A 21,712-nucleotide genomic window follows, 5' to 3' on the forward strand; every position below is an offset into this window, starting at 1 on the left:
AGTATCCATCCCACTTTTCATGTCTCCCTACTCAAAAAACATCATGGTCCTCCACCTAGAGGGGCTGCTCCTTTGACTATATCTGGCAGTGTAGCTGAAAGAATTCCTGAACAAGTCCTTGAAAAAAGAACTGTAAAGAGGCACAACAAACAGTCATTGAATGGCTAGTGAAATGGATGGGAATACCTGCAGAAGATGCCACATGGGAAGAAGCTGTCACCATAGACATGGAGTATCCAAAATTTGATCCTTGGGGACAAGGATTCTCTTAAGGGGAAGGCATTGTTATGATTCAAAATTCAGGGGGGTAATTCTGTCTTAAATAAATAGATTTGGTGGGTTGACAGATGTCAGCATCTCACCTAAATACGGACAGTTGTAAGCATCTCTTGTAGTGGGTTGTTATTTTTGTTATTACCTTTCCCTTATATTCAGTATTGTACGAGTTGGAAGATATGAAATAGATTTACCTTCTTCCTCATCTTTTATGTTCTTTGTACTCTCAATATCTCTCCTTGCTCTAAATTCTCGTGGATCATTCATTTTCTGATCCACCTGATCTGGAGTTGCAATCAATCGTTGGATGACCAACCTTGATTAAGTTTTGGGTTTATCATATCTATAAATGTTATAAGGTTAAAAGGTTACCTTCAAAATGAACACATAACTGAAAATCTTAAAACTTTATTAAGATAATCGATAAGAAAACCTTTCTTTTTTAACCTTAAATAGGATTTAAACCAATTTTTTGTAACATTTTATCCATTTAAATAACTAAATAAAAAGAACACGAAAATGATCAATTCATGTGTAAAATCACATATGATCATACGCTAATGGTCAACGTAAAAATATGCGGGCGACGTGACTCATGACTTCATGCAGGGACGACCCTATGGGTGGGTAGCCCGGGCGGCAGCCCACGGTATCTCAACCCCAAGGGCATCAAATAGCTCAATACTAGTTGTATAGTCATTTAATTGAATTGTTATTAGAAAGATTTGAACTCGAGTCATCTAACATGAGACTTTTACTAACGAGCTAAAGATTATTTTGTTTATATTTATCTATATTTCGCTTTTAATATTTTGCTCTCTATTCCCTGTTTTCTTTTTTTCACTTCCGATTAATCTTTAAAGTTCATTTTTTTTCGTGCTTTTACAACAATAAATATTTAATTGAAATAAAATTAATAGCACAATTTATATTTGTATAACTTATTGTTTTAAGAAGACTCTATAATAATACTTGAAAACTTATTATTTTTGTTATGTGTATAATTTTGTCAAAAATGTTTATTCAAGAAATTGAGTGTGAATTTGTTGCTCGGTAAATGACATCTCATCATCACCAAATCTCATTTTTATATCTCATAATTTCACTACAATTCTACACCAACTGATGTTGGTGAAATATACAACAAATTTGGTATTTAATATTTATATTTATGTAAGTTTGATGTCTATATAATTTTAATTTTTTTGATAACAAATGCTATTTTAGTTATAATATTTATTGATATTATATATAAACTTATATTAGTTCGTATATGATATATATATATATGTATAAATAATAAATCATAAAAAATGACACACACACACATATATATATATATATATACATATACATATGTGTGTGTATGTATATATTATGATTCAAGAAAATAAAAAAAAATACAAAGTTTTACACCATTTTATTGGAAGAAATCGAATAAATGACTGGATATGGACTAACACTATTTGAACACTTTTACAAACCTTAAAATAGATTTGCTTTTTTTCCTGGTTGGAGCATGTTTTAACGTTTTCGTCTAGGACATCAAAAACTTTGAGCCGGTTAGGCTTCATAACACAATCAAAGTGGCTGGAATCACATGGCCTGTAGCCTCATGTTACAGCTAAAGTTGCTTGAATCAAATGTGATTTTTACATATAATTTTTATATAAAAATATATGTGATTTGAAAGTTATTTTATTATTATTCTTGTATTTATCTGACATCTAAATTTTAATATATTTTCTATATATTAAAAATAAATGTCACATTTTTTTATAGTTAAATATAAAATCACGAGCATCTCTATTTCTCCCAAATTTACTTACGTAACCGATGATCGGTATCAAGTTTGAGGAATCTGCTACTGCTGCTGCATCTTTGTCTCTTGCTTAAACCCTCGAACCACAACGCTTTGAAGTGATCGAAAATCAGTAATCAAAGAGATGGATGAAGAATTGCTCGAACTTCAAAGGCAATTTGAATCTGCTCAACAAGCTAAATCAAGCATTCGTTTATCAGAACGAAACGTCGTTGAATTGGTTCAAAAGCTCCGACAACTCAATATAATCGACTTCGATCTCCTCCACACTGTATCCGGCAAAGAGTACATCACTCCAGTATGTACAGTCGGTTTCTTGTGTGTAATTTTGATTCATTTGTTCTAATTTCTTATGATAATTCGACTTGTGGGTGTTAGGAGCATCTAAGGATTGAGATTGTCTCAGAGATAAAGAAATTAGGGCGTGTATCGTTGATTGATCTTGCGGATATTGTTGGTGTTGATTTGTATCATGTGGAGAAACAAGCACAGATTGTTGTAGCTGATGATTCGTTGCTGATGTTGATCAATGGTGAAATAATATCGGATTGGTATTGGAATAATGTTTGTGAGGAGATTAACGATCGGCTGCAAGAATGCAGCCAGATTGCGCTTGCTGAGATTGCGGCTCAGTTGCAAGTTGGTTCGGAGTTGCTTGTGACCGTGTTGGAACCTCGACTTGGCACCCGGGTAATACAGGAAATCTCTCGATTCTGTTTTATTTAGCGTTAAAATCTTGTAGAGTTGCGTTACTGCGTTTCTTGTAAATTGGAATAGCTTTTGAACTATATCACACAATGACCAAAACCAATTTGATATCTTATTGAATAGAAAGGAGGCTCTTAAATAGAGCATTTACAGCTAACAAAAGGAGCTAAAAGAACGTAAACTACTGAAGCTAAAAACAAGAGAGTTGAACAAACTACTCCTACAAAACAGGAGTTTATTCACGACTAAAAACTAATCTGCAAATTACCCGGTCAGACTCTTTCTCAACAATTCCTCCCCCAAACTGAACCTGGTTAAGCAGCTCAGTTTGCAACATGGAAGTTCCGAACACTGAACATCTCGTGAAGCTTGAAAAAGGTCTCAAGTTGCACAGGCTTTGTCATTATATCAGCAACCTGTTCCTTAGTATCACAATACTCGAGCTGAATTTCTCCTTTGACTAACTCACGCAGGAAGTGGAATCTCACTTTGATAGTTTGATGTGCTTAGTCCTTTCGTGGAAAACAGGATTCTTTGAAAGCTTGATTGAGGAGCTATTATCGCACAAAATTGTAATGCACTTTGATTCTGATTAAGGCTTTTGAGAATTCCCCTCATCCAAATGCTTTGACAAGCACAAGCTGCGAATAATTCCGCTTCTGTGGTGGAAAGGGTAACAACCGGTTGTTTTCTTGAACTCCATGCCACAGCCGCGCCGCTCATTAGAAACACATATCCTGAAGTGCTCTTCACACCATATGCATCTCCCGTATAGTCACTGTCCGTATAGGCTTTTAGATCACATTGAAAACCTTTCTTGTAGTATAACCTAAGCTCCACGGTCCCTTTGATGTATCAAAGCACTCTCTTTACAGCAAGCTGGTGCGCTACTTTTGGACAGGCCATAAACCTGCTCAAAAAACACAACAAATACATGATGTCCGGTCTTGTAGTGGTTAAATACATCAAACATCCGATCAGTTGCTTGTATAGTGTGGCATCGACAGCTTCACCTCCTTCTTTTGACAATCCATGGACAATAGGATTATTCACAACATTGCACCTTTCCATGCCAAACCTTGTTACTACTTATGGGCGTACTTCTTCTGGCCAAGGAAGATTCCATCTTCAGTTTGTTGTATCTCAACCCCCATGAAAAACTTAATTCAAGTCTGTCATATCGAACTCCTTTTTCATGGAATTCTTGAATTCTTCGCATAGCTTTAGACAATTCCATGTAAAGAGTAAATCATCTACATAAACACTTACTAGTATGAGGCTTGCGTTGCTTCCGCACTTGATGAAAAGGGTGAGTTCCTGACTGCACTTCATGAACCCTTTGCTCAAGAAATACTCCTCGATCCTGCTATACCAAGCCCGGGGGCTTGCTTGAGACCGTATAAGGCCTTCCTCAATCTATAGACTTTGTCTTCTTTACCTTCTTGAGAATATCCTTCTGGTTGTTCAAAGTAAACAACCTCTTTCAAGTCTCCATGAAGGAAGGTGCTTTTAACGTCCATGTGAAATACATTCCATCCTCTTCCTGCTGCCACTGCTAATAACATATGAATTGTATCCCATCTAGAGACAGGAGAAAATACCTCATCATAGTCAATTCCGTACCTTTGAGAGTAGCCATTCACTACGAGTCAGGCTCTATATTTATCAACTTCTCCCTTCTCGTTCAACTTTGTTCAAAATACCCATTTTACTCCGATCTTTGTTTCCTAGGTGGCAAGTCTACCAACTCCCATGTTCCATTTTTCTCGATGGATTCTAATTCTGAGTCCATTGCCTTCCTCCACTTTACTTCTTTTACGGCCTCTTGATAGTTCGTTGGATCATCATGTCACATAAACATTGCTAGATCTTCCTCCTCGGATAACCCCTCACCACTCTCATAATCTTGGAGATATGATGGATGAACTCTTTCTCAAGTTGCTCGTATAGACTCTATTCTTTGGTTGGAAAGTTCACCTTCACCGCTATCGGAAGGTGGATCATGTTGCGGGTTTGGTTGAACTTGTTGCACCGAACTTTGACCAGACAATTCCTCTTCACTTGCCATCAATGGTGACTCGGTCTGAGAGCTTTCACCATGCTCCTCTGTTGATTCTTCTCCCAATATTGAAATGTTTTTGACTTTATCTTCAAGGCTCCTCCCCCAATCCCAGCTTCGGTTTTCTTCGAAAATCACTTCTCTACTAGTGACTATTTTTCTCTTTTCTGGATCAAACAACCTGTACGTTTTTTTATTCTTCGCTTACCCCGAGGAATACACATTTTAGACTTTTGTCATCCAACTTTAAGTGTTTCTCTGTTGGAATGTGTACATGAGCAACACATCCAAAAATTCTGAAGTGTTCAACATTTGGTTTGAACTCGGTCCAGGCTTCTTATGGAGCCTTTCCTTTAACTGCAGTCGTCGACCATCTATTAAGTATGTGCACACTCCATTGTGCCGCTTCTGCCCAAAACACCTTTGGCATTGTCTTGTTTAACAAACATCGAACCATGTTTATTATTGTTCGATTCTTACGCTCGGCCACTCCGTTTTGCTAGGGAGTAAAGGCCGCGGTGAGTTGCTTTTTAATGCCATTTGCTGCACAATACTTGTTGAACTCATTTGATTTAAACTCGCCACCTCTATCACTCCTTAGACATCGAATGCTCGTCCCGGTCTCCTTCTCAACCAGGCTTTTGAAGATTCTGAAAGACTCGAACATTGCACCTTTTTCTGCCAAAAAGTAAACCCAAGTTTTTTTGACTAAAATCATCGATGAAGCTCAAACGTACCTTTTGTTAGTTGAAGTAGTTGGAGTAATTGGTCCACATAAATCTGTGTGAACAAGTTGCAGTCATTCTTCTGCTCACCAATTGACATGTTTTGAAATGGCTTCTCTATGTTGCTTCCCTTTATTGCAAACTTCACATACTTTGCTCAAACTTTTCACTTCAGGCAACCCTCGCGCCATCTGGTTGCCATACAATAGTTGTAAGTTGGTATAGCTTAGGTGCCCATACCTTTGATGCCATAAGTCTGTTACATCTTCTAGCGTAGCTTGTAAGCAAGAGGAAGGAACAGTTTCTCCCAATAGAACAAACATTCTATTTGTTGTCATATTTGATCGTAAGATGAGCCCATATTTCTCGTGAAATATCTTGCAGCGCCCGTCTTGTATCCAAAGTGACAACTTTCTCTCTTGTAGTTGTCCCATGCTCAATAAATTCGCCATTAACTCGGGAATGTAGTACACGTCATCAACTACATGAATTCTTCCTTCAACTTTGATTTTAACACTTTCTTTCCCTTTTACTTGCATACGAGCACTGTTTCCCAATTTTATCGTGTGGGAAAAATCATCGTCAAAGGCAGTGAACCATTTCATGTCTCTTGTCATATGATTTGAACATCCGGAGTCAAGAAACCATACCTGATCTACTTTTGCTCCTTCCCTTTCAAGGTATGCCATCAAGAGAAGCTCTTCATGCTCATCTAATTCAGCATAGTTTGCCTCTTCTCCCACGTGGGGCACTCGTACTGAAAATGTCCTAACTTATGACATCTGTAACATTCTACCATGGACCTTCCGAAACTTCTTCCTCGTCCTCTACCACCTCTAAACGAGCCCCTAGCTTTTCCACGCCCTCTTCCACTTACCGATCTTTCTTCTGTTGCAATTATGAGAATTGCTCTTCCTCAACATTGACCCTCATTCGTTGTTCATGGACAAGTAGACTGCTTTGTAATTCATCTAGGGTCAACGTGTCAAGGTTATTTGACTCTTCGATACTACATACCACATAATTGAAGTTCATTGTTAATGACCTTAAAATTTTCTCAGTAATGGTATTCTCTTGGACTTTCTCCCCGCAACTCTTCATCTTTTTAGCTACTGCCAGTGTCCGAGAAAAGTAGCTATTGACCGATTCTCCTTCCTTCATACTTAGGACTTCAAAATCTTTTCTTAGAGCCTGCAACTGCGCTCGCTTGACTTTCCTTGAACCCGCATGTATCTGTATTTAGGATAGTGTCCAGAACATCTCAATCAATTGCCTGATACAGATAGTTCTTCAGCTTCAAATCCCTTAAGATCTGCTCATTTCTCGCCTTCTGTTGTGCTTCCGTTGGTGTAGATCCGCCTTCATTCGAGATCTCATGTTCAATAAGATCCCAATACTCCTTCGATCTTATGAAGTTCTCCATCAATCTGGCCCAATGGTCGTAATAACCATCGAACTTTGGTATCGAGGGCTGTACGAACCCTTTTCCTTCTGCCATTTCTTTCTCTTCTTTTCTTTCTCGTTTGTCTCTCTTTCTTTGCACTCTTGATCAGGTCCAGTAATAGGGCTCTGATACCACTTGTAAACTGGAATAGCTTTTGAACTATATCACAGAATGACCAAAACCAATTTGGTATCTTATTGAATAGAAAGGAGGCTCTTAAATAGAGCATTTACAGCTAACAAAAGGAGCTAAAAGAACGTAAACTACTRAAGCTAAAAACAAGAGAGTTGAACAAACTACTCCTACAAAACAGGAGTTTATTCACGACTAAAAACTAATCTGCAAATKACCTGGTCAGACTCTTTCTCAACAGTTTGTGCCTATTTGTAGTCTGAGGGTAAGTAACAAAATAAGATGAATGAAAGAAAGTCACATTTATAGACAAATCTTTATGTTTTTAGTGTCTATCACTATATGATGATAAGTTCGTGCTGGGAACCATGAGAAGAGGAATGAAGGAGGTTTAATAAATTTAGTAGGAATGGCGGATGTAGTAGTATTACATTATTCATGGTGTATATTACATCAAACTTGGTAGGAAAGATGGTATTACTGCATCAGATCATCTCAAGGCAGTTGGTTTTTATTGTGATATTTTGTTATAGCTTATAAGCAGAAAGCAACATGCTTTATGTTTCTTAAAGCTTCAAGCTTTCATTCACTTGAATAATATGTAAAGCGGTCTAATACACCTGATGAGTACTATATTGTTGTATGACATGTAGATAAAAGGTAGACTTGAAGGTGGACAACTGTACACACCAGCATATGTTGCACGCGTTAATGCAATGGTCCGTGGGGCTGCTAGGGGTATCACTGTACCTATGAACTTGTCAGCATTGTGGGGGTCGTTACAGTTATTACTACAAGAAATGGATGGTGCAAGCGGTGTGGCTGTTGAAGGATCATTTTTCCAATCAATGTTCAATGGGTTGGTGAAGGAAGGGCAAGTTCTTGGATCAGTTCGTGCTGGAGTTCACTGGACACCCAGTGTAAGTGATTAACGGTCTGCTATAATTTATTCTTGATTTTGTTGGCCTTCTTAAAATTCACACATCTTTCTCTTTATTGTCTGAGTCCTGATTTGGTAATCTAGTTTAGTAATTACATCATGCAGGTGTTTGCCATTGCTCAAAAGGAATGCGTGGATTCTTTCTTTTCACAGGTATGAAGTCATAGTTAATAATCCTGTTGTATCCACAATTCGGGTACATGTATCCCTTCAATGCCTTTATTGTCAACATCTTTCTTAACTTACTTATAAGTTTTTTGAGTCAGAAAATCAATAATAGGGGAAAGATGGTAAGTTTCTAATTTATTGTTCGACTATGGAAAGTAATTATTTTGTGTTCTATCCTTGTGGATGACCAATTTTGAATGCTTGATAGGAATTGTTGGATGTCCCTTGGACAATTTAATTTTTGGATGAGCGGGGTGATTCACATTCCTCACTTCTACTATTGTAAGACTGTAGTGTTAAGACTTCCTTTTTGCACTTATTCTTTGCCCCAAGTATGTGCTGGCTTTTGCACTCTGTTTAGGTCTGCCCTATTTATGCACCTCGATTTGTTTTAAGCCAGAGAAGCATTGAAGGTGATAAAAGAAGTTGGGCCTAATTTCTTAAGCTAAATAGTTGGATGAGTTTGATAGTCAGCATATTTCCATAGAAACATTAACATTTTTTTCATGGAAGACTGTTTTTGGCATGCTGATAAACGTTTAACTGGTCTTCAAACAACTGAATGGTACAACCTGCTAACGAGTATGAGAATGCTAAATATTTTAATTTTAGGGAAGTTGAAGTGTACTAGGTAGGAAATGATGTCCCAAAAATTTAGCTGGAGCATGTTTTTATGCAGCTTGTCTGCATGCCCCTTTTTTACTTTTTCTCAGTGAGATATTTTGAACTAAATCTTGCTGTATGTTACAGAACTCTGTTGTCAGCTATGAAGCTCTGCATAAACTTGGAATTACACAACCCATTCAGTTTCTGCAGGTATTATAGGTCTCTTGTATTTTAATGTGCTGGAAATATCTTTGAGGGGAATAACTCCATATGAATATAGTTTTATAAGATCAAAGGAAAACTTCTTGTAATATTTACCTGATCAAGATTGTGGTCATGCATGTGAATTTAGTCCAGGTATCCTGAAGGTATACCCTTGGTTACTTTATTTGTTCACCCATCGACTGTTGAGATGCTGGATGCTGCTGTAGAGGATGCCATAGAACGTGGTAGCTGGTAAGGGATCTGCTACAGCATTTTTCTCCTTTTCTACTGTTTCCCTCTTGAGGATATTAGCAACACTCTAAGGTTAAGGCGATGCTCTGCCGCGGTACTAAAAAGATGCCAACTAAAATTTTGCCTTTGTTATTGCTGTACCTTTGATGTTTTTACTTGTTCTTTATATTGATGAATTACTTGTTGAGGTGTAAATATGTAGTGGCCGATATATTGATTAGATTGTATATGCTGTAGAACTCTGTGCAACTGAAATGCCATCTATTAAGTACAACTTCTAAATAATAAAATCCGATTATATTAGAGGTGCTTAAGGCTGATGTTATTTTCAATGCGCTTCACCAAATCTTTTAGAGTTTCTGCTGATGTATGTATAACATATTAAGCTTTGGGACTAATTTTGTATGCAGAACCTCAAGAAACTCATGTTCTTGGGAAACCAGTGATTAACGGTGTGAACTATTAGCTACTCGTTTAAAAGAACTAGTTCCTTTTCCCTTCCCTTTTCGTGTGTTTTAAGGTCTTAGGCTGAAGTATTGGACTATTTTGTTTATATATGATGATAGGGATCGAGATAAAATAATCCACAGTCCTCAAGTGTTAAAGACGTATAAAAGAAGGGCTAAAAAGGGGCAATTTGAAAGTGGCTAAAACGGTTGGAGGAGAGAGTTTTTCAGAGGAGGGGAGGTGTCGTATGAGAGACATCTTTGTTTTCTATTATTGATAATTGGCTAGCCTTAGTGCTACGAGAAGGGAAGATTCCCTGGAAAGTTTGCGTGTAATTTCCTTTCATTCCATTTTCAATCAAAAAACCTCCTTCCTCCATTGAATTTTTGTATCAATTTTATCTTTAATTTCTCATTCCCCATCATTAGTCCGACCTGCTTGTGATCTTCCGATGCTTCAAATGGAGACTCATTCTTAGCAAAATCGTGTAGATCAACATGAGGAACAAATTCAGAAGCTGCAATCGGATGTTTTGGAGATTAAAACATCGATCCAGGCTATTGAAACCGAGATGAAGGGTGAAGCTGAATTCCAAAAGTTCGTTATGGCGTAGGTGGCAAAACAAGAGAAACAACCTTCTCTTGATGGCAGTGGTTCTCAGGGCGTTGTCAGTAATTCTCCCATCTTAGATACGTCTTCTTCATGGGGTTCTTCGGTTTTTCCCGGAGGTGTCATTCACTCTCAAGGTGGATCACCGTCTCAACTGGACACTCTTCCGTGGGCTGTGAAGAAGGTGAAAATGCCAGAATTCTCTTGTTTCGATCCACAGGGATGGATCCCAAAGGCTGAGTTATACTTCGAAATCAACAATACTCCCATCGAATCGCGTATCCGACTCGCACAATTAAGCATGACGGGGGTAGCAGTTCACTGGTTTACTATTGTGAAGCAAGTTTATGAAGCAATTACTTGGAACCAACTAACCGAAGAACTTCTCCAACGTTTCAGTGATCTTGAAATCCAGAATCCTTTTGAAAAATTGGCAACAATCAAACAGGTATCCTATATACATGATTACATTGATGATTTTGAATATTTGTTATTCCTAATCTCTTGGTTACCGGAAGAACAATCGTTGGGATATTTTTTGGCGGGTTTATGTGATGACGTCAAACAATGGGTGCGATTACACCGACCCAAATCTTGTTTAGATGCTATGTATTTGGCGAAAGATGTGGAAGAGATGTTTCATCCTTTGTTGGGAAATAATTCCCAATATCGTTTTCGGTATCACAGGGACCTGGACCTGGACCTGGATTGAATTTTGGGGGCACTGATCGAGTTACGTTTTTGGGCCGACCTGAATCACGAGGGGTTCAGTCCAATTCCTCTCTAACTAAACCACAGGCCTCACAATTAGATCCAAAAAAACCCTTCCCTATTTTTCGCCTGCTAGTTAGTGCTTCGACTGAATTTGGGAACCTGTTTAATAAGAATCATGAGGTTCGTTCTCTTACTCGTTCTGAGTGGGATGAACGAGGAAGAAAGGATTGTGCTTTCGCTGTGGGCAACAGTTTGGGCCTGGAGGTAAATTGCGGATTTACTTTTGGGGGATGATGAATTGGCGGAGACAGAAGGAGAAATTCACAACGTGGAAGGACCCAGATGTTTTGGACACTGAAAATTTTCCCACAGAAAGTTGCAATTCATTGGAGTTTTTGGGGGCAACTTCAAGTGGAAGTTCGGGTGGTAAGACCCTGAAGTTTGAAGGCACCATTTCAGGTATTCCTTTGGTTATACTGGTAGAAAGTGGAGCTACCCATAATTTTAACTCCTAGAAATTGGTTATGGCGTTGGGTCTTCTGTGATATTCATTCCGGGTATCCGGATACAATTAGGAGATGGAAATAAGGTGTTGGTTACTCAAATGTGTCCCAATCTCAAAGTGATGATAGAGTCGTGTGAGTTTACCATAGAGGTCTTGTTATTTGACATGGGGCATCTGGATTTGGTGTTGGGTATGGAATGGCTTAGGACCTTAGGTRATGTGGTACATAATTGGGAACATCAATCCATGCGATTTATGTTCCAAGGGGTCTCTAATTGTATTCAAGGAATGTCTGGGGCTCTCGGAACACAGTCTTCCTTGCACAGTTGGTTATCYCTAGAGGACCACTCTAATGCTTTCTGGTCGGAAAATACATTACCCGGGAAGATCCATACATCGTCTTCCTTATCTAGTCCTCAAACACTGGAATTACTGAGGTTTTCGATCAATTCAAATATGTTTTTGATGATTCTAAAGGATTGCCCCCAAACCGGATTCACGATCATAGTATCATTCTAATAACTCCCCATGAACCCATCTGTGTGAGGCCGTATAGATACCCCCATGTTCAGAAGGAAGAAATTGAAAAACAGGTAAGGGAATTATTAGCACTGGGAATGATTCGACCTAGCAAGAGTGCTTTTTCGAGTCCTGTTATTTTGGTTAAAAAGAAGGATAATTCGTGACGCATGTGTGTGGATTACCGCACTCTTAACAAAGTTACTCTTCCAGACAAGTTTCCTATTGCGGTAGTTGAGGAATTATTGGATGAACTAAAAGGGGCTCAATTCTTTTCTAAACTTGACCTAAAATCGGGTTATAATCAGATTCGTATGAAACCTGATAGTATTGAGAAAACTGCTTTCAGAACTCATGATGGCCATTACGAGTATTTGGTGATGCCTTTCGGCTTAACCAATGCTCCAGCCACCTTTCTGGCGGTTATGAATGATATATTCAGACCTATCCTTCGTAAAATTGGTGGTGGTCTTTTTTGATGACATATTGGTTTACGGTTCTTCGTGGTCTCAACATATCGAAGACTTGACTTTGGTGTTGCACATCTTAATGATCAATCTGTTTGTGGTCAACCAAAAGAAATGTTCTTTTGGTCAATCTTCGATCGATTATTTGGGTCACATAATTTCAGGAGATGGAGTGGCTATGGATCCGGATAAAATAGTCGCAGTTCTCGAGTGGCCATCTCCTAAAAAGATTTAGAGGCTAAGGGGATTTTTAGGCCTGACCGGATATTACAGAAAGTTTATCCGAAACTATGAGAGTATAGCAAAGCCTTTGACAGATTTGACCAAGAAAGATGCTTTTCAATGGATTCACGATGCGTAGTTAGCCTTTGAAGGGCTAAAACAGGCGATGATTTCTGCTCCGGTTTTAGCTTTACCGGACTTTAATTTGCCATTTGTGGTGGAGTGTGACGCTTCGAGTAGAGGAATTGGTGCAGTGTTAATGCAACAACAAAAACCCATTGCATACTTCAGTAAAGCTCTTAGCGAACAAAATCTGAATAAATTGGCTTATGAACGAGAAATTATGGCGTTGGTCTTAGTTGTGAGAGCCTATCTGTTAGGTACACATTTCGTGGTATACACAGAACAAAAGAGTTCAAAATTTCTGCTTCAACAAAGAATTACAACCCCGGGCCAACAGAATTGGATTGCAAAGCTATTGGGTTACAATTTTGACATTTGTTATAAACCGAGCAAAGAAAACAGAGTTGCCGATGCACTGTCTCGAAGAGRTGATGAAGGAGAACTATGTCATTTGATGTCAAAACCAATTTGGGTTCAAGGGTCTCAGTTAATTGATGAAGCAAAAGAAGATGTGGGGTTGAAAAAGATTGTTCAAGGATGGACTCTTAATCCGAATGATTACCCTGGTTATGAGGTTAAACAGGGCATACTTTATTACAAGGGCAGATTGGTAATTCCACGAACTTCCAAATTCATTTCGGGATTGTTATCTGAATTTCACCTCACTGCATCAAGAGGGGATTCTGGGTATTTGCGGACTTATCGAAGATTGGCGTCCAACCTTTATTGGCCGGGAATGGTAGCAAGAGTCCAACAATTCGTGCGAGCGTGTGACGTTAGTCAGCGTTGTAAGGCCAGTTCCACTATGTCGGGAGGATTGTTACAACCTCTCACGATTCCTGAAGCAATATGGGAACACTTACCTATGGACTTTATCTTGGGATTACCCAAGTCAAAAGGATTTGATGCGGTCTTGGTAGTGGTTGACAGACTCTCGAAGCATAGTCATTTCATCTTGTTAAAACATCCTTATTCAGCACGATCTGTGGCTGAAATTTTTGTTCGTGAAGTTATACGACATCATGGAATTTCGAAGTCTATAGTAAGTGATAGAGACCCTCTCTTTCTAAGCCATTTTTTATAAGAGATTTTTCGATTACAGGGCACGAAATTGCACATGAGTTCTGCATATCATTCGGAGTCTGATGGTCAAACAGAGGTTATAAATCGCTGCTTAGAATCATATCTCCGTTGTTTTGCAACTGACCAACCGCGGTCTTGGTCATCCTGGGTCCCGTGGGCCGAATTTTGGTACAATTCTTCGTTCCATGTTTCAACAGGCAAATCTCGGTTTGAAATTGTCTATGAAAGGAAACCACCATCGGTAGTACAATTCGTTCCTGGAGAAGTAAGGGTGGAAGCCGTTGGGCAGGAACTTCGTGATCGTGATGAGGCAATTAAACAGCTTAGAGCTCATTTAAGTAATTCTCAATCAACTATGAAGGAACAAGCTGATAAGAAATGGAAAGATGTTAGCTTCGGAATAGGGGAATGGGTATACGTTAAGCTTAAGCCGTATCATCAAATGACGGTAGTCCAACGTATCAATCAAAAGTTAGCCGCACGTTTCTTTGGGCCTTTTCAAGTGTTGGAGCGAATAGGTCCAGTGGCTTATAAAGTTCAACTTCCTCCCGAGTCACATGTTCATCCTGTTTTTCATGTTTCGTTGCTTAAAAAGGCTGTGTCTCCCCACAAGGTAGAATCAATCTTACCTCCAGAACTAGAAGCAACTGTTGAGGATGTGCCGGTCCCAGAACACGTTGTGGCTGAACGTACAGTCCTGGTTCAGCACGACACAGTCTTACAATGGTTTATCAAATGGAAGGGGCAATCTGTGGATGAAGCTACTTGGGAAGATGCAGTAACAATTCAAAACCAATTTCTGGATGTTTGGAAGAGGGGAGTAATGATAGGGATCAAGATAAGATAATCCACAGTCCTCAAGTGTTAAAAGACTTATAAAAGAAGGGCTAAAAAGGGGCAATCTGAAAGTGGCTAAAACGGTTGGAGGAGAGAGTTTTTTTAGAGGAGGGGTGGTGTCGTATGAGGGGCATCTTTGTTTTCTCTTATTGATAATTGGCTCTAGCCTTAGTGCTACGAGAAGGGAAGATTCCCTGGAAGGTTTGCGTGTAATTTCCTTTCGTTATATTTTCAATCAAACAGCCTCCTTCCTCCATTGAATTTTTGTATCAATTTTATCTTTAATTTCTCATTCCCCATCATATGATGAATGAAACCTGCCACTAAAAGAGCATAGATTATGGATCGTAAGAAATTTAACCTTGGTCATAGGATACACTTTTTATACATTTCCTTGCTTCTTATACAAGTTTCTTCACCATAACATTTTTTGTTATTCACTTATTCCCTTCGACGGGATGTTGCATTACTTATGCTGAAACTTGTACAAATAAACTTCCTGCCTCTTAATAAATATGTTGGGACAGATAGGTTTTTGTTGGAAGGATATGTTCACCAAGTTCCTCACTATCTCAATGCAGGATTGATTCGCTTTCGGTTTTACCAGCATCCTTTGGTCCACAGGATGCACATAAGATGCTGTCTCTTTGTCCATCTGTACAGACGACACTTAAAGTATTTTTTTCTATCAAAAAATTCTATTTTGGTTCACAAGCCTGATGGATTGACAACCTTACTTAATTATTTGTTATTGTTTCTTTTTCAGGCTAATAAAGCTCTCATTTTGGGGGACTCATATGTTTTCAGCACTGGATTTGTCAAGGTACAAGGACTTTTGCGATAATTGCATCCTCTATACTAAATGGTAGTTTTGGTAATATTTTCCATGTACTGTTGTTTATATAACATGAGTAGCAATTGTACTAGAGATGTTAGACACAGAAGGTAGCTCATGCTGGATGAAGTCATATCTATTTCCCTAAGCATATCAAACATATTACATTGCTCGCTGCATTCAGTTAACAAGACAGGTAGCTGGAATGTTAACTTAATTTCTTGGGTTTCTCTGCTTCTAAGTAGACCTCAGACGGCATCCCAAGCTCTTCCGTTAGACTGCAAATTATTACTTCTCTAATAAGCAATTAAGAGATGCTAAGTCAAGTCTTCTCCCCACAGAACTACAATTACTGCAGATGGAGTCACTTGTTTTTGGTGCCCTGGTTGGTTTGGACATGAACCATCTCATGCCAATGCCATTACCGTCATTATGTATGAGTTATGTTTCCCTCCTACCATATAGCCATATTATCATTGTTATCTTTTTTGTATTTATTTGCTTAGCACCCTTCTGTTGGTCTTCCTTTAGGCTTAGATGTCACATCTAATAATCTTGAAAGAATTAGGTGCTTAATTTGAAGATGGTTGAAATCCGGAGAGAGAAATGTTAAATTATTGGCTAAGGAACACATCCAATGGTGTAGTTGTTCATTTAAGGTCTTGTAATCATCTTTAGTTCCTGGTGTTTGGGTAGAGAAATTGTGTTTGTGCATTGTGAGTATTTGCTAATTGCAAAGAAATTTATTATGGAGTTAGTGGGGCTTCGACTGGGCTAAGGTAGCAAATCCTGCCCAATTTTTCTGGTTAAAATGCTTTGTGTATTATTTTTGCAGGATCTGTATGAACGTATGGAGAAAGATTTGGATACCATTAATTTTTCTGGGCCATCTAGCACTGGACTTGCTGATGACTGGCATGTCACCAAAGTTGCTAAATCAGGACAGGAAACAAGTGGTGCTCCGGCTGATTTCAATGACACAAGTAGTGAAAGTGGTTCTAACAAACAAGCAGCAGATAGAGGATCAAAGAGAAAAAAGGGGAAACCCAACATAAATTCAAAGGCAGGTGCAGTTGATAACAGTTCAGATAATCAAGAACCTGTTCCTGCTAAATCAAAGAAAAACCAGAGAAAAGGCAAGGTTGCATCTTCGTCACTTGGGCCTGACTCGAAATCAAATGCCAAGAAAGATGTTGATAAAATAAAAGAGGAAAGCCTTGGTATTTTTTCAGAAGAAGAACTATGTCAAAAGATAACTGAACTTGTTCCAGACTTTGAAGAACAAGGTGAGTTCAGCGCTGTCCTATTTAGCCTCCTTATGTATGTGTTTTTTCATTTGTGACCAGAGTGTCTGATATTGTAGGCATTGATTCGGAGACAGTTCTTGTACCCTTAGCTAGTCATTTACGACCCATGCTGCTCAATGCATGGAACGAGAGAAGAAAGGCTGCATTAACAGATAATGGACAAAAAATTAAACGTCTGCTTGATAATTTGCAAAAGAAACTTGATGAGGTAAGCCAGGTCTCGCCCTCTGTTACCTCAGCTTGTTGATTCCTGTCCTTGTAACTCATTTTCGTGGCATGCTAGATAAATTTATGATTTTGTGTCATAAAGATCAATTTGGGTAATAGTTATGCTGTCTTCTAATGTCCCTTGCACCTCTCTGTTGCAGTCATCACTAAATATGCAGTTATACGAGAAAGGTCTAGATTTGTTTGAAGACAACCCATCAACCTTGGTAACCATATAACTTAAATTCTAGGCATGATTATTATGGCCTTTATGGACCGAACAGTTGCTCACTTTGATGCTACAGGCGCTTTTGCACCGACATTTACTAAGAACTACAGCTGCCCCTATGGTAGACATGCTCTTATCAAATATGGTAACGAATACGAATCTTTGCATTGTAATTTTATTATCTTAGAGCCCATGCAATGCGACTAGACTCGTGTGACTGATTATGTTCCTCGTCAGGATATGCTCAATAAGCTGAAAAATGGTTTAGACATTCAAGACACTGACAATCCAGAATCGATTTCGCTTACCTCTGGGGACCGAATTGCTCTGGTATGAGAACTTATATAATTTATATTTTGGTGTAATCTTTGAACTATTGTTTCTTTGCTTATTTAGACCTTTTGTTTTTGTTTTTTCTTCTATTCTGTTGTTACATTAATTGATCTTTTTGCCTCATACGATGATAGGCAAAGAAATTTGACGGACCTCTATCTGTAAAGGCTATTGCAGTTATTGAAGCTTTGGAAGGAAAGGTCAGTCCTATTTCAGAATCACATTCACTATGTGTGAAGAGTTGAACACTTCCCAGTAAAGCAATGCCTAGACATTCTTGCATTCTTGTATATGTTAATAGCAGAAAACTTATACATGTGGTAGAAATAAAATATATTCAATATATTTTTATTCTGACTTTGTAGAAGGAACATCTTTTGCAAAATGTAAAACAATGTTAAGAGAGGGTTCTCTTTGTTCTGGACTTCTGGAGTGAGACCTGAACAATTTGTTCAATTGAAATTTTCTTTGTCACGCATAAGGCTATAACATCATTATTTTACCTTGTTCTCTTGATTAAACTTTTAAAATAGGGGCACAAACACTGGTAGTTCTATGATATATACTTCATCATTCTTTATCACTCACATGAATGTTTAGTTTCTGAGATTGTACCTTGAGATTACTTAGCTTCTACATTGATACCCTTCACTTTAGTCGACTTCTAACACTGCCAAATTCTTCTTTAATCATTTCCTTTATATTTATTTCTTAACCTCGTATAAGATATTGTGTTCTCCAATCTTTTATGTGACAGCATGTTGAAGCATACATGACAACACTAAGAGCACTTGCAGATGAGTGGTAGGAAAAATACTCTAAATCTTTGTCAATCTTTTGGTGTTTTTTCTAAAGTTTCCTCTTTTTCCATGTCTATAGTGAGTTAACTGTGAAAAAACTTACCAATGTGTATCATTTTCCCATGTCTATAGTGGGTTAACCGTGAAAAAGCTTGACAAGAAATTGGAAAGAACTCTTCTCCATTCGTATCGCAAGGTATCTTTCCTTGAGGCTGTTAAAACATGAAAAAGGGAACAATGGATGGTTTTTCTTTGTCGTCGAGCTTCTAGTTCCAGTGACTGTTTAATATTGTGCTTCAACTATATGTATGTATGTATGTATGTATATATATATATATGCGCACATACAGATGTGTGTGTGTGTGAAGACACATATTTAGGTGTTTGAGAGGTAGGAGAAGCTTGACAAATGAGATGTTATTACTACTTTGTTTTCGTTTAGCTTTCTGTATGTGTTTGACAGATGTACAAACAGGGTAAGAAGCAGAATTGGAAGGTTAAAAAGAAAGAAGAAATTTCGTTAAGTGAAAGATTATGTGAGAGAAACTGGGAATGGTGTTTTTATAATCGGACTCTATTTATTATCATGTAGAGTGCTGAAAGCCAAGATGCTGGCTATATCATGGGACCATGCCTATCGGCTGTTGCTCTTACATCATGTCATTCAGTATTTGTTACATGAAACTCCTTTGAAACATTTCAGGATTTGTCAGCTCAGGTTTCTGCTGAAACTGATCCCGTCGCCATTCTGCCTAAAGTTGTTTCTCTACTTTATATACAGGTTCACACAACCTATATTTCATGCTTATTCCATTACCAATTTGAATCAAGTATACACCGGAATTTTACATTCTGATGTGTGCTTTTCATTTGCTGACTTTGTTGTTTTTGGTCATAGTTTTACGCAAGAGCTCTTCAAGCACCGGGGAGGACTATTTCAGTTGCAATTTCTAAATTGAAGGTATAAAGCTTTTCTTGGTTCTTCTGCAAGTTCATGCACAAGTTTTTAAAGGACTTCTGGCAGCTAGTGTGCTTCTTTTGTCTCTAAACTGAATTGCATCATAGAGTCTTCTCTACCCATTTGCAAAAATTGTACTACTTGACCTATACATTATCCTTGCATCTTCTGGAAAAAATAGAGAGAAGGTTATTCTTGTGTGTGAGAGGGGTCAGGTCAGAGGCAGGGCGCTTCTGGGTGTCGTATATACTCCTATCTTGGGTTATTTAGGAATAACCTTCTGACAGTTGGTTTTAAATGCACAACCTTCTGACAGATTTTGAGGCATTCTTGTGTTAGAAAGAAACATACTCTTATGACCATGTATTACCACATTGAACCTTTTATCTCTTTACATCTACCATTGGCCATTTAGTTCCATCCGAGACCTTTTGCCGGAACCGTATATAAAACTAATCACACAACTAATTCATCAAATATTTCAACGCCATTGCCTGTAGTTATGACATAAGCAGCATTGTGATATCAATTAGCAAAAAATTAGTTATAACTGGTGACAAGAAATAAGGGATGCTATTCGTGTATTTATGGTTTTCCTTGGTCAGATATTTTCTTAACCATTATGTGTTCGATATCTCAGGATAAACTAGATGATTCAGCATACAAAACTCTAGAAGAGTACCATGCTGCAACAGTGACACTTTTGACCCTAATATCAGCATCAACGGGCGATGTAAGTCATTCTCTATTATGTTATGTTGGTTTTTTGAATAATATTTATTGATATTAGACCATTTGAAATCTGAATGGTTTTGTATTTGTTAGTTTTTTGGCCTATAATCTTATATAAGATTTTAGTTAAAAAATTCATGACCTCGTAACCTATTTAGAGAAAAGATGGCTTCATATTCATCAGCAGGTCATGGATTTAACTAAAATCTCATTCAAGGTTATATACCTAAATGTATCGCTGAGGTTGATGAAAGTTTTTCGTCAACATCTCAAAATGATTGCTAATGGGTAAATAGGTAAATTTGCAAATGTTGGATCCTTTTAGGATGACCAAAAGTAGAAAGTTTTGCATCTTTTGGGTTAAAAGATTTCACTCGTATTTTACTGTTGTTATATGTATGTTATATTTATATACATTAGGAAGAAGATTGTACATCGGACAGAACTTTGAGCAAAAAGGAGCTCCTGGAGAGGTTAATGCCCGCTTTGAAAGCCCTAGTCTCTCGGCCTTCACAATAGCTTCTTCATCAAAGAACCCAAAATGGATCTTGATACGACAAAAAACAGGTAGAAAGGAACGTCAAACTAACGTTTTTTCTCTAGAGTTTTGGTGGTTATTTATTAATGGGTAACGCCATTTGGAGTCTTGTCGTCGATGCAAAAATAGATGAATTTATGGAGTTGGAAAACCTCATTGACGTGAATTTAGAAGTAAGATCAAACACAAATACAGGAGAGATGGTTTCACAAAACCCATAAACCACTTGGAAAATAAACCTCTCTTTTGTGTTAGATTCGTGTTTCCATGTTCTTTTTTTCATTTTGATGACATTTTTCAATCATTCCTTGGAAGGAGGTAAAATGTTAATTTTAGCAACCATTTTGCCATCTGTCCACATGGTTTTAGCCTAACAAGTAATATTGTTCATAAGCGTCTCTTACCTGGTAAGTGTTAGGTTATGTTTGGTATATGAGATTAGACAGGACAAAATTTATTGTTCCACGTTTGATGTGACATGAGACAGGGGTTGGGTAGGATATAAAAAGCTATTTTTGTAACACTAAAATAGGTGAAACAAGATGGGATAAAACTAAAAAATTATCAATTTGTTCTCATTTGATATAACCCTAATATGGTATTTGGTTTCAGGGTCGTTCCAATATTTCTGCAAGTCTTGTTACACATGTATTTAGATTATAGATCGATTTGTTGATTAATGGCAACTACATACAAATTTCACTTGAATACAATCAATTTCCAAACATTTTTTTGACACAATCTTCAATCAGTTATTTTAGGGGAAATCATCCAAAACGATTGGTATACTAGATGAACTTTTATAAAATGATAACTTTTCAGAGATTTCTCACAAGAAGACCGTCAAAACCGCCTGAGTCGGGCTATTTTGGAAGTGGTAGAGCAAAAATGTATTTTTGGTACGGATGAGT

The 21,712-nt window shown here is 37.8% G+C and overlaps 1 protein-coding gene across 2 annotated transcripts; it reads left to right on the forward strand.

Moving 5' to 3' along the window:
- Positions 1-2,088: 2,088 nt before the first annotated feature.
- Positions 2,089-21,118, forward strand: LOC112517894 (E3 UFM1-protein ligase 1 homolog). 2 transcript variants are annotated; one of them, XM_025125268.1, is made up of 20 exons: positions 2,089-2,396; positions 2,477-2,788; positions 7,820-8,086; positions 8,212-8,259; positions 9,025-9,090; positions 9,233-9,336; positions 15,444-15,537; positions 15,629-15,685; positions 16,533-16,983; positions 17,061-17,212; positions 17,373-17,438; positions 17,517-17,585; positions 17,678-17,770; positions 17,908-17,973; positions 18,531-18,577; positions 18,706-18,769; positions 19,277-19,354; positions 19,472-19,534; positions 20,172-20,264; positions 20,684-21,118. In XM_025125268.1, exons 1-20 carry the CDS (start codon positions 2,223-2,225, stop codon positions 20,780-20,782), a joined length of 2,463 nt encoding a protein of 820 aa, XP_024981036.1. In that variant the 5' UTR covers positions 2,089-2,222; the 3' UTR covers positions 20,783-21,118. The 2 variants fall into 2 exon arrangements, with proteins under 2 accessions (XP_024981036.1, XP_024981037.1); XM_025125269.1 differs by lacking the exons at positions 18,531-18,577; positions 18,706-18,769.
- The last annotated feature ends 594 nt before the right edge of the window (positions 21,119-21,712 follow it).

This window comes from Cynara cardunculus (assembly GCF_001531365.2).
Source record: "Cynara cardunculus var. scolymus isolate 2C chromosome LG 9, CcrdV1, whole genome shotgun sequence".
Lineage (NCBI taxonomy): Eukaryota > Viridiplantae > Streptophyta > Magnoliopsida > Asterales > Asteraceae > Cynara > Cynara cardunculus.